This window comes from Onychomys torridus, chromosome 19, assembly GCF_903995425.1.
Source record: "Onychomys torridus chromosome 19, mOncTor1.1, whole genome shotgun sequence".
NCBI classification, from domain to species: domain Eukaryota; kingdom Metazoa; phylum Chordata; class Mammalia; order Rodentia; family Cricetidae; genus Onychomys; species Onychomys torridus.
The window spans coordinates 46,740,785-46,754,938 of record NC_050461.1 but is presented as its reverse complement, the minus strand read 5'-3'; the positions used below and the strand labels follow the sequence as shown (position 1 = coordinate 46,754,938).

Genomic DNA, 14,154 nt, shown 5'->3' with positions numbered 1-14,154 from the left:
TTGTCTTTCAGCAGCATCATTTTATTAATTAGTGATATACAAGAAATTATCTGGGCATCTTTTTGAAGGGTGCGGAGTGATATCCTTTAAAGGGTAAGTTTCCAGTGCATTAGTCTCTTATTTAATAAAGCTCTGTCCCTCTTACACCCCAAGACTGATGTCTCTTTAGAAGAAGTCTCATTGGGATCCATATGGGGGAGGGCCTAACAGGGCCAGAACACAGGGTTTCCTGCCTGAGAACTCAGAGCAGTTAAGCTGAGCAGTGTGGCTGCCCCCTTCCTCCCCCTTCCTCCCCAGGGTGTTGGAGCAGTTCCTCTAAGCCACACCCAGACAACCACTTTGGCTTAGAAAAGCTCTGATGGGCTGGCAGAGTGATGAGCCTTCTTTCCTATTTTGGTACTCTTTTGAGCATTTAAATTCCCACCAAAGCTGCCCTCTAAAGAGATCTCTTTTCAATAGTGGTGAGTATTCACTGTTGAGTCCCTGTCTTTAAATTAGTTACAGTCTGTAAACATTGGTTGAGCAAATGAGTAACGAGGTTGTGGTAAAGCAATGTTGTGCCTCCTCTAGACACCCACAGAGCTTCTCTGTGCTGTCTATACTCTGTTCAGTCCTCTCCGCCCTAGCCTGCTCAAGGAAGACTGCACAGGTCAGTCCATGTCAGCATAAACTAGAAAACAACCTACAAGACAGATTAATAGGATGCTGCACAGACAGAGATCTGACACACACAGGATGAGTTAACCCTGGCCACCACCCAAGCCCCTCAGAAAAGTGACATGCACCAGGCTTGAACAATGAGAGTCTGCCTTCTTAACTGCCAGCAAGAAAAGAACAAGAGGGTAGGCTGTCTTTCAGAAAATACCAGTCAGTTTCTGTTTATAAACCACAGCACATTTACCACGGCCCAGCCCTGACATTTCGCTGACCCCACAGATGACTAGAACCTGGAAATGTTTCTCACCACCACTGCCTTTCAGGCTGAATCATCCCGGGGACCTCTGGCTGCATGGCAGCTGACAGGCTTTGATTGTTCAAAGGCGAGCTTGTAGTACAGCCGCTGGGAGAGCCAACGGCATCAAGGCATTGAAAGGAAAACCTGGTGTTTATACCATGAGCTGTGGCATCTTCGCTAGAAGTGGACACTTCTCAGAACGGCCCACCCTTGGCCTTGCTGAGCCCTGCAGTCCAGAGGGCGGACCCCTCCTGCATGTACAAACACATCTTCTGTGCATTGCCCCAATATAATAGAGGCACACTTACGTGATCCTAAGATTTGAAACTCACACAAAAGAGTGAGAATTAAGGAAAGAGGCTCAACTTGGCCTGACAGTACCTGCCCAAACCTTCCCTTGGTCCCAGCAACTCCAGCAGGTTGGCATACTGACTCCTCAACCCAAGTAACCCAAAGCAGAATCACCCCCGTCCTACCATGTAATGCTGTGTAACAATGTCCTCTTTCCTTGCTTACTCAAACCAGACCTGTTTTTATATCAACTACATCCCAAATGACATTTACTCATGGGGAAGAACTCAAAACAACACTCTTTGTTTTTTAAATCTCTCTCTCTCTCTCTCTCTCTCTCTCTCTCTCTCTCTCTCTCTCTCCTCTCTCCTCTCTCCTTGTGCATTTCTATGTGTGAATATAGCCACAGCTGTGCCATGACACATGTGTAAAAATCACAAGGCAACCTTGTGCCAGCCTTCACCTTCTCCCTTCAAAACACAGATCTTACCACCCACTCACTATACAGTGAGCTGGCCCCAATTACATTATGAGTTTTGATGTGTCAAGTCAGGAAAGGTAGGTATGTCAAGAGGCCATAGTTTGGATAGAAATCAAAGTGAAGAAACGGAAGTCCTTTTCTTAGTCTGTGGCATACAGAGGAGGAAACCACAGCTGAAAAGATATGATAGAGGGTGACATGCCCAAAACAATATACTTCTGAGAAATTAGCAGATTTGAAAATCATTTTTTGTCATTAGCAACTGAAGAATGTAATGGGTCAATTGGCACATTTTGCATGCTTGCATGTAAGTGGGATGTTACTTTATATAGATTCAAATTCAGCAAGCAGGTTATACCCTCTTGTGTACTAAGCTTTACCGTATGGATTTCCACACATACTCTAACCTGTCCACAGACAAGCTTGGGGCCATTGGCAGTTTTCTATGTCTCAGATTCCTTAACTGATAACAGAGGAGGCCATCTCCTAGCTATGTTGTCAAGATTAAATATGCCTTCCTGTTTCCAGTCCGATATTGAGAGGCATCCATACAGCCACTCCTTCCTACAAAGTAGTGAAAAACCAACAGTGGAAGATCAGCAACCCCTTTTTAGGTCTGTAAGAGAGGCGAGGCCATAGGAAAACCAATAGCATGAACAGAGAGACTGGTGGGTGAATACACAGAATCACAACATGGAGTAGAAAACCACAGGGAGCAGTCTCCATGGGGACCAACACCCAGGGAGGAGACCCAACCACAAATGACAAGTTATTGGAGAGATAAAAAACTCAAGAGGGACTCAGGTCTGGGTGTGGCATCATTTTGTGAGTTCTGCCAAGCCCTTACATTGAACATCAGAGGAAAATCCTTTGTGCTTCTAGAATCAAAGGAACTTGGGGGAAGGAAAAAAAAAAACAACAACTCTAGCTGACTCTATATATTTTGGGGTGAGGGGTTGGAAGGCTAGAGCAAGAGCAGTAGGGGACTAATGTGGAGACTGAGGGGACCTGGTCAACTCTCCAATCTAGGGACAAGAGCTCACGGAAAGTCTGAGACTGTGTCCATAGGCTGTAGAATACTTTCCCTCCCCAGCCAGACCTATATTCCCAATGACTACTGATAGCAGTCTCTTGTACCCAACTCATCAAGAAAAAAACTACAAGACAATGAGAAGGTCAAAGGCCACAATTTAAAGAAACAGCAACCACCATAATCAGATTCCCGTATGACAGGAAACTGTGCAGGCTAAGACAATTATGGTCCTATACCAAAGGCTCTGGGAGATAGGCAGACAGCACACAAAGAAAGCTATAAATATAGGGAGGAAGTCCCAGTGATGAAAAATACGCTCACAGAAATGTGGGCAACCTTTGGTGGCTCAAGAGTAGATTGGACACAGCTAAGGAAAGAATCCAAGGCTGGGCAGTGGTGGCGCATGCACTCGGGAGGCAGAGGCAGGTGGATCTCTGTGAGTTCGAGGCCAGCCTGGTCTACAGAGCTAGTCCAGGACAGGCTCCAAAGCTACAGAGAAACCCTGTATTGAAGAAAAAATAAAAGAAAATAATCCCTAAGCTTGAGGTTATTATATCAATAAAACCAGACCACAGGCCTGATGGCTGGTGCCAGCTGTCAACTTGGTAGGATCTAGAAGACAAGCCTATAGGCATACCTGTGAGGGGTTATCTAGGTTAGGCTAGCCTCTGGACATGCCTATGGGAGATTATCTTGAATGGATTAAGTGTGGTGTGAAGGCTTTCCCACTGTGGGTGGTTCTATTCCCTGGGTAGGGTCCTGGAACATACAAAAATGGAGAGGGAGATCTGAGCTCTCTGCTTTTGGTAGGAGTGTGATATAACCAGCCTCTTCCAGCTCCTGCAGTCTCGATATCCCCTCCATAATGGACAGCATCTCGAATTGTGAACCATGATAACCCCTTCTTGTGTGAATTTGTTTTTGTCAGGTTATTTCATCACAGCAATGGGGTTTGAAGAAACTGAGACAGGGGGGGATTCCAAGTCTATTGGTGAGAAGATACACTATTGTCAAAATGTCCTTTCTTCCCGACTTGACCTACGGATCGAATGCAATCCCACTCAAAACTCTCCATAAGTTCTTTTGTGGTTATTGCTAGCTGATTCTAAAGTGCAGGGCCACATGACTGGCAACAGTTATCACAACATCAATAGAAGAATGACACTAGACAACTGATGCTATCTACCTTCAAGGTTTACTATAAGGCACAAGTAATTGAGACTGTGTGGCTTTGTGGAAAAAAAAAGAATAACCCATCTATGACACAGAATAGATAGGCCAGAAATAGACTCATGGAAAGATGGTCAACTGATCTTTGATAACGGATCCAAAGCAATAGAGTGAAACAAGAATAAACTTTTCAGCAAATGGTGCTGAGACAACTGGACATGCACATCCAAGATAAAAGCAAATAATGTCGACACATCCTTTCTGTCTCTTCAAAAATCAACTCAGATAAACCAAGCCTAGGCCTAAATGTAAAACAAGAACACTCCTCTAAGATATCTCGGGAGAAAACAACAATGGTTATCCATGGTGATGAGTGTTAGCATCAACAAAGGCAAAATCCATGTGAGAGAGGATTGATAAGCTGAGCTTCCTTAAAATAAACCATTCTGGTCTGTAAAAGCCACTGCAAAGAGAATGGAAGGAGAAGGCAGAGTGGGAAAAAAGACCTTGAAACAACATACCAGTTAATAAAAGCCTGGAGGCCAAACTAATCAATCCGCTTCCTACTCTCCCCGCTTTGTGTATGATACACAGCTGTTCTGCCAGCAATCTATATAGCCAGCCATGAAGAATTTTAAAAAAAAAATTCAATACAAGAGCTGGAGAGACAGCTCAGTGGCTCAGAGCACTTGCTGCTCTTACAGGAGACCTGGGTCTGGTTTCCACCACCGCACATGGTGGCTCACAGCTGCCTGGAACTCCCTTTCCAGGGACTCTAATGTTCCATTTAAAACTCTGTAGGCACAGCATGCATGTGATAGACTTAAATACACACAGACAAAATGCTCATGCACATAAAATAAAAGCAAAGTAAATACATCTTTAAATTCATCAACAACAATAACAACAAACCCAGTTTAAATAAAATGAGCCAGAGACCTCGTTAGATATCTCTCCCTCAAGGAAATACATAGCTAACAAATGAATATACAATTAGGTGCTCCAGATTACATGTCTTGGGAAAATTTAGATTAGAACAATGAAACATCACTACACACACCTCTCAGAATGACTGAAAATGCAGAGTACCAACAACACCAAATGTTGGGGAGGATTTGGTGCAGGAGAAACATTCATTCCTGATGAGAATGAAAAAACCATCTGGCTACCTTGAAAGGATCTGATAGTTTCCCACAAACTCAAATATAGTCTTTAAGATACAATACAGCAATCATGTTCCCTGGAATTTACCCCCAAGCCATGGAAACCTATTAAAAAATCTGCACAAGAAATTCAGAGCGGCATTGCTAACACTTGAAGGCAAAGAAGAAATCCTTCAATGGGTGAGCGGAATGTTGAGACCTGGGGTTATCATCTAAACCTAAAAGTCAGTGAGCTATCAAGACACGGAGGAGACTGAAATGGACAGGTAAGAAGAAGCCAACGTGTAGGGGAGACATGTTGTAAGACTCCATCTGGATGACAAGTTGGAGAAACTGTGGAGATAGTAAAGAAAGCAGTGTTGGGGTCCAGGAAGGAAGAAGGGATGAGGAGGCAGAATGCAGGGTAGTGGAGCTGTTCTGTAGGACACTGATGATGAACACAAGCCAAAAACTCCCCAAAACTCACAGTACAGAGAACAAGTGTGAACTGTAGTGTAGCCCATGGACTTGGGTGATTACCATGTGTCAATGCAGATTCATCAGGACCTATACATATGTTTCACTCTGGTGGGGGATGTTGATAATGGAGGAGGTTGGGGGTGTAGGCAGTAAATCTTTATATCCTCTGGTCTATTATACTGTGAATCTAAACTGCTCTGAAAAATCTAAGTCTAGGTAAAATACAAACCCATGAATGATTAATAAATGTTTAAATTGTTCATAAAGATATAGTCAATACATGAGATGTGATTAGACTGATGCCCAGCTTATTAATCAATTAGCTATTCTTGTTGTTACTGCTATTAAAAGTATCACTGCAAATAAGCCTTACTGAAATGCAGGGGGACAGTTACGGTACTTCCATTTACAGGAGCCTCTATGACATGAGGACATGGAGTCTCAGAGAGGTTGAGAGCATGACATAAGCTTACACAGCACTGGCTGGCTCTACCCTGAAGACTCAACTCAAAACCCACTCTTCTTTCCCCCATGCCCCCTCTCTGTGCAGCAAGAGGCTGTACACAAATCTATCTCCATCAGCAAAGACACCTTGTTTACAACTCAGACTTCCAAATGACATGATTGTATATAAAGTAACTTTGATCAAATCCAGCACCTCCAGAGAGGGCTGCTTTAAAAGAGGAAGGGGTGCTTAAATTATTCAGCATCTAGTCCAGATTGGATTACACCCTTTTAAGGGATGAATCTCTTGCTGAGGCAAGGTACTTTTTTTTTTTTTTTTTGGAAACAGGGTTTCTTTGTGTAGCTTTGCACCTTTCCTGGATCTTGCTCTGTAGACCAGACTGGCTTCAAACTCACAGAGATCCGCCTGCCTCTACCCCCCCCCCCCCCCAGTGCTGGGGTTAAAGGCATGCACTACTACTGCCCAGCAAGCCAAGGCACTTATAAGGACTGGTAGGATGGGACGACAGAGCTCAAGACCCAGTGTGAGACCTCAGGGTTAAGTACTGGCTCCCTGGCTGACTGCTCTGGCACTGTAGACAAATTACCCCAATCCTCTGTACTCTAACTGATGGCTGTGCAGATTAAACATGACAATGTAAGTTGATATACTATGAACTACTTAACTCTGAGAAAAGAGAAGCCAGTAGCTTCTCTCATGGTCCAGGTGTCGCAAACCGTGGCATATGAGCACACACTAAAAGGCAAAGCCCTCCACCTTTCTCAGAGGATCCTTTAGGATCAATGAACAGAATCCCTCACTTGGCCCCATTTCTATTCCTCGAAACCGTGAGCTAAAAAGAAAGAATCCAGGGATGTTCGCTTGTGAACTCCAGCTCATTTCCCTCCATTCGGGGTAGTCAAAGGCTGCATTTTTGTTTCTTCTAAGCCTCCACACCAAGAGCAGGGGTTGAGGCAAAGGAGATAATTCAGTTGGCAAAGTGCTTGCTGTGGAGGAGCCAAGTTCAACCTCCAGCCTTGTGTGGTAGTTCACGCTCTAATCCCAGCCCTGGGGAGGCAGAGAACAGAGGATTCCTAAGGCTTGCCGGCCAGCCAGCCTAGCCCACATGGAACGCTCCAGGCCAGTGAGAGATTGTCCCTCAAAGAACCAAGGAACCACAGAACCAGGCTGAGGTGGACAGCACCTGGGGAATGGCAGGCCAGGCTGATCTCTAGCCTCCATGCATCCACATGTGCACCTATGTGAGGAGGTAGACACAAATGCACACACCAAAAGGCGGGGGGATGAAGTAGATGAGTTTTGTTTCAGGAACAGGACCTTCCACATTCATTTATCTGGATAGCTGTGAACCACTGTAGGATTTTGATCTCCAGACACAGCAAAAACAGGGGACACAAAGAGGGTTGTTTGGGGTGTTGTCGATGTGGCCGATCAAAATAAAACCTGCCAGTCCATCCTTCTCATTTAAATAGCTATCCAGCTAAGAGGGGAACAGAACAAAAAGGGAGGGAGCATCTGAGAAGGGACACCCTGCACCTACCAATCCTGTTCTCAGCAGCAACCAATGCCTCCCCACACCGCAGGTTACCCATCTGCAGGACTCTTTTTACCTCAGCACCAGGACTAGAACTCACGGCCCTGCACATGCCACACTGAGCTACGTGTCCAGTCCTCGTTTCTTTTCTCAACTACGTCCCTAGCAACCTTGTCTAACCTGCCAGCTTTAAACTCTGCTCCAAATATCAAGTTGTTGCAATTCCTATTCATTTTCCAACACTCTGTAGATGAGCGCTACTCCCCAAACAGCTTAGGAGGGAGGTTCTCAGGCTTCCTTCTGTTTCCAGAAAACCTGAAGTCAAGATGGCAGCCTTCCAGCAGGGAGTGTTAGACCAACCAATTTGATAAAACCTGAATCTCCCCGGGGGCGGAAAAGACACCCAAGTAATCATGTACCACTTAAAGTGGGGGATCCATCCTCAGGAAAGTGTGAGATTTGTGTTGTATAAACACTGTATTTATGGCAACAATAGTGACGGCTCACCATGATGTAATTTTTAGGGAGCAACATTATTATGTCACTCGCGATTATATTGACCTTCTCTCGTTCCACATAAACCAGCATGAAAAGTCTGACTGGCAGCCTGCTCACCCCATTAAGGCCCATTAATAAACAGAATTAAAACTAAAACACCCCATTAAAATCCTCACAGGAAAGGGGGGAAGGGCGAGAGTGAAGCAGTGGGCACTTGGAAAATATCACCCGACAGACAAACGCAGTGGGATGTCCACAGAGACAACAGCAGGGGCCAGACTAAGTCAAAGGCCAGGGAGTTATCAACTCCAGGCAAGACAAAGACACAGACACAGACACACACTCACACATACATACAGACACACACACAGACACACACAGACAGACACACATAGGCACACACACACACACACAGACATACACAACCCCCCCCCCACACACACACAGAGACATACACACACAGAGGCACACACAACCACACACACACTCTCTCACACACACACATACACACAGGCACGAATACACACACAAAAGGAGCCATGGTCCCAGTGTACCGTTGGATTGGTAGTGAAAACACTTGTTTAACTCATTATATTGTAGACTTCAACTATTGATCTGATGAAATACTGCTGTATAACTTTATTGAGGGGATGAAGGGAAAGGAATTATGTCAATAGTAAGAGAACTATCATTTCCTCCCTCAAGTCAATAAATGAAGAATAAAAGCAAGAAATACACACTTAGGAGTATAGCAGTAAATGTATATGAATGTAGAACATATGCCTCTGGAGAGACAGGAGGGGGGAGTCATCCTTTGCTTTCTCGGTCTTATAATATTTGGAGGTTTTCAAAAGTATGAATGTGTGTTATAGTCATCAAAATTACACATTTAATAGACAAAAATAAAACATTTAAATGTCCATAGGATGTGATCAAAACTGGAGGCTTTAAATACTTAGCTCAAACTGATATCTATTCTTAAACTAAATGATCATAAAACACTTCAGACTCAAATGTACACAGCCCTAAAAGCATATTTTCTCCATAACTTACTACTTAGAAAATCAAAAGGGTTACAAACATCGCTTTGACGTAAAATGACCCCCTAACACCTGATGGGTCTTCTAATTTCTCTGATCTACCATAAGAACAAATTGAAAGTATTTGGTTGGGGGAGGCTAATCATTTTATAACTTATCAAATCATTAATATCTATCCTATTTTTGCTTTTAATCATTTAGATTCTACATCAAATATTTTGGTCTAATCAGCACTATCCATTGTTTCTTATGCCAATGAATATCACTTGAGAAATAATCAGACAAAGCATAACATTTTTTCTTCTAATAAGGGAATTTATGTGTGTTCTTTTGCCTGCATGTATGTATGTATACTGTGTGCATGCCTAGTACCCACAGGTGTTAGAACAGGGCATTGGATCCCTTAGAACTGGAGTTGCAGATGGTTGTGAGCTGTGATGTAGCTGCAGGGAACTGAACCCAGGTCATCTGGAAAAGCAGCCAATGCTCTTAACTGCTAAGCCATCTCTCCAGCCCTGGTTTTAAGCATTTTTTTAAAAAATGCTTACCCATTAAAGTCATAAGCTATATTCCCCTCTATAATGACTCTGCACCTCCTCACAATTTTCTGTGAAGGGGAGATTTTCTCTAATACCTAAGCACACACTGTTACATTCATATCTTCCTGAACTGAACAGGTTTAGGCTTAGATAATGAAGCTATAGCGCTGTGAGAACACAGGCACTCATGGGTGGGAACTGGTAATTTGTATTCACTTGCTGTAGCTTAGCTTTCAAAACAGACAAATTGATTTGACAAAAACCAACTCTAACACAGCACTTAGGCAGAATAAATTGCTTACCTCTGTTGGTTTATAGCAGTCTACCAGCGCTTCCTGGAATTAAATACACGGAAAGTCAGTTTTTATTTTTAAATCTATCATCTTCAAAGTGAAATCAAAAGTCATTTCTTCTTAATTTATCTTAAATTGTGTGCATGGGTATGTCTATGCAGTATGTACACATGAGTGCAGTGTCTATGAAGACCACAGGGGATGTCGGACATCCCATGGAGCTGGAGTTACAGGTAGTTGTGAGCCACCTGACATGGGAGCTGGGAACTGAATTCTAGTCCTCTGGGAGAGCAGCAAGCGCTGTTAATGGCTGAGCCTTCTCACCAGCCTCCTCATCCCATCTTTATTATTTTACAGCGCTCTGTCAAGACTTCCTACTGACTCTCCACAGTCACATTTTACTTCAGTAGCACTCGGTCAGCTAAGATACAAAAATGTCATTCATATGCAGCCATGTTTTGTCCTTGGTGTGGGTTCATATGTATATATATATATACTGCATAAAGTGTTTGATTTACAAAAGACTTATTTTGGGGAGGGGATATCACATTTTGAAAATCAAATATAACCCTCACCAGATTATAAATGCCTCACTGAGCAGAGCTTGCTTTAAAGGATGGGTTTTTTTAAAATACTTCTTTCTGCACACACACACACACACACACACACACACACACACACACACACACACACACCCTTCCCTTTGGACTCCCTACCTGCTTCATATTAAACTGGACATACTTAAAGCTGAGACCCTGCCTATGCAAGATGGTGGCAACCACTGTGGACATGGAGAGAGGGCTCTGGCCATGATTCAGCCATCGATGGTCTTAGGTTCTTCTCTTCTCACTCATCTGGGAACCAGGCAGGAAGAGGGAATCAGAGGACAATTAAAAATAGCCCCTTTCAAGTTCTCAGCGTATTTTGTGTACCATTTTATTTTCTATAGAACTGGTGTCTACTTTATCATTTTTTTAAAAAAACATTGTCTCCAAATGAAATCTACACACAAGGAGTAATCACTGGGACAGAGGCTGCCTGCCACTCCCAGGGTACTAGTAATTATGAACACATTAATCACATCAATGAAGTGAAATGTGCACTTTGACTGGCTCCAGTCACCATGTGCCACTGGGGACAGCCAACAGCCACTAACAGTAATTACCAATGGACGCTAAGAACAATGGCAGGCCACAGGTTAATTAGTTTTAGAAACTGCCCAGCACAGATTGAGAAGAGGTAGACCTGACCTCCCATGGGAAGAGCTGTGGTTTATTGCTTTCTGCTAAGGAACATGAGGCACTTCCGCCCCACTGTTCCATCAGGTGAGCCCCTAATAAAAAGATACTTTACTAAACAGAATTACATTCCAAGCCATCTAATTCTAAAAATTGTTTTCATGAATGATTTAATCCACAGATGCGAGAGCAGAGCCCAGGGCTTGGATATTTCCCTGATCTGGCACAGTCTCTTTCCTCCTCACCTGCCTGCATGGCACTTCTGCCCTCCCTGGAGATGGACTTTCCAAGGCAGAGCCAACTCTCTCTCCCAAGATAATACGCCGCCTCGGGAGTACTGCCCCAGAAGGCCCCTGGAAAACTGTCTGTTGTCAACAGCTGTTTTATTATCAGACATGCTGTAGATGGTGGAGAGCTAGCACCAGTGCTCTTTATTGTGCAAAATGCCAGGTCAAACTCGGGGGACTGTGGCCCCACCAGACAGCATCAGTTATACCCAGGTTTGGGAAACCCAATAGACCCAAACATCCATGAGCAGAAAATTCTAGATACTGGGAGCTCCTCACCTGTAATTTTGAAGCTCTCTCTTCCTCACTGTCAGCATCAAGAAGATCATCGATGTCGATTTCTACGTCTGGCATTTCTTCTTCCTGGTGGGAGCAAACGGGAGGGCTTTAGTTCAGGGAGGAACTATGTAGTACACACACACACACCGAGGACTCAATTATCCAACCAGAAGGGGTGATGGGTAGAAGGGGAAAACAGGAGTAGAGGAAAAGCTGGGGTGGAGAAAGAGGGTGAAGAAAAGGGGGTAGAAATGAAGGGTGGGAAAGGAAGGGAAGGAAGAAGGAGGAGGAACAAAGGAGCATTTGGCGTCACATTCTGCTCCTAACAATAAATCACACCTATGAGTAGAACACAGACTGGCAGAGCACAGAGAAGGTGAGAATTAGTTTCTGATCCAACACGCACTCTTCTCTTGGGGACCACACCAGTCTTTATTGTGGGCCCCAGCTCCCCTCCCAGCTCCCCAGCTCCCCTCCCAGCTCCCAGTCAGTAGAAAAACCAGATGCCACCACAGGCTTTTGTTCAGAAGCTTCACCCAGTCAGGCACTGATTCACCAAGGATGTGTAATCCCAGGTCCAAAAGGGTTCTGAGAAAGGTGCTCTTCCCACAAGAGAACACCTCTGGACAAGTTCAGGCTGAGGAAGCATGGAGCCCTGGACAGTGTTGGTAGCCTCTTGCTGCCACGAGAGGGGCCAAGTTTAGGACAAGGTTGACACAAGAATGGAGAGAGCTGGGAAGACCACAGCAGTCACAGCAGGATAGTCTCTTCTAAAATAATAATAATAATAATAATAATAATAATAATAATAATAATAATAATAATAATATGACAAGAAGGGTGGGGTAAGGGATGGGCCTGGGAGGAAAGGGGAGTGAAGATGATTAAAATATATTGTAGGACATTCTCTAAGAAATAATAAAAATATTTTTAAAGCAGTTTCTAGGTAAAACCACTAAGCCACCAGGTCAAAGCATGTCGGAGCAGATGCCTTATATTGTTCCAGCCGACTTGGGCTGAACAATCACAGACATCCAGTCCAGAGAAGGGGGCGGGAAGGGTGGAAGCCTCCACTGGTTTGGAAGCGGAGTATCCAGCACTCGGTGACCTCTGTCCCCTGGCCCCCATACTGTCACTTGAGCCTTCCCTTTGCTTTCAGAGCAACACATTCCAGCGTGAAAATAAAGCAGGCTGCGACCCGCACCTATGGGCCTCGTCTTGCGCAAGAGCAATCGCCAGCTGCCTGACTGTTCAGCCGCTGCAGGGTGGACGAAGGGAGTCGGCAGGGGCTGCAGAGAAAGCTACACATGCGCACAGATGGGATCACCTGGCCTTGGCTGCTCCATGTAAATAAACTACCTGGTCTTGACTTCCAGGCCAGCCTTACATTCTGAACCTCGCCAACAATCTGATTCTGTATATGTCTGAAATCGTGGCAAAAAAAAGAACACTGGCAGAGGGAGATGTGGAACTACCAGGGGGCCCTAAACAGATGAGCAGATGTGTAGACAGATTCTCCACAAGGAAAAGACCAATGAGGAGGCAAACACCAACAGTGAAACCCCACTGGCTTGCAGAACAAGTGGAAGAATACAGCAGCGGTGCAGGGTGCTCTGGGAGGCTATGGGCTGGTGATTCATCCATAGGTGGCGCCAGGCAGGGCATTTACCCCTTAGGCATCCCAAGCCAATGGATGAATGAGCCCTTATGATGAGCCCCAGTATGTATGTTTCCAAAAGTGAAGCTAAAGAATTCTGTTCCACCCACTGCTCACCCACAGCTCATCACAGCTTCCATTGGTACCTTGTAAGGCAAGAACACTTTTGCAGGTCTCAGCTGCCTCCAGTCAAGGAAAGCTATGCAAAATAGACCCCCAAGTTTCCATCTACGCTGCAGGTGATGCTGCCTCACTTGCACCTGTCCCCGCTCTTCCCTAGAACAGATCTCTGAGTTCAGTATTTATCCTCTGCAGACATGGAACATTTATGTCATGGCTTTGTGAAATCAAGCAGAGGTACCTGGCATAGACCCTGCTCAAGAAATGGGAGCCATGGGCAGCTTGGAGTCTTCTGTTGTAGGAGACAAAGGCACAGTCAGTAATGACTACCCCATCAGAACAACACAGCAGTGAGGTATTTCGCTCCCCCCCCACAAAAAAAAAAAATCACAGGAACAGCTTTGATGCTGAGCCAAGCTTTATCAAACCAGCTTAGACTTGAGTGATGCTGTTTGCTCCAGGCAAATCCACCTCGGCCAGATGTCCTCTCATTAGGAGTACACAGGGCTGTGGCTTTCTGTTAGCTACTGTACTTGACCCGTTTCCCCAGACCTGAAGAGCTAGATTGTCTAAAGTGGTCGCCACAGGTGGTATTTAAATTTCTCACAATGTGAGCCAGACATGGATTATGTTTCTCATTCACACCAACCA

The 14,154-nt window shown here is 44.6% G+C and overlaps 1 protein-coding gene across 1 annotated transcript in view; it reads right to left on the bottom strand.

Annotated features, from left to right (window-relative positions):
* The window catches only part of Ppp1r14c (protein phosphatase 1 regulatory inhibitor subunit 14C), an 89,570-nt gene that overhangs the window by 21,129 nt on the left and 54,287 nt on the right, over positions 1-14,154 (bottom strand). The window contains exons 2-3 of the mRNA XM_036169213.1: positions 11,727-11,810; positions 9,932-9,964 (exon numbers count right to left, since the gene is read on the bottom strand). Coding sequence (XP_036025106.1) covers positions 9,932-9,964; positions 11,727-11,810 — 117 coding nt within the window. The remainder of the gene's footprint in view (positions 1-9,931; positions 9,965-11,726; positions 11,811-14,154) is intronic.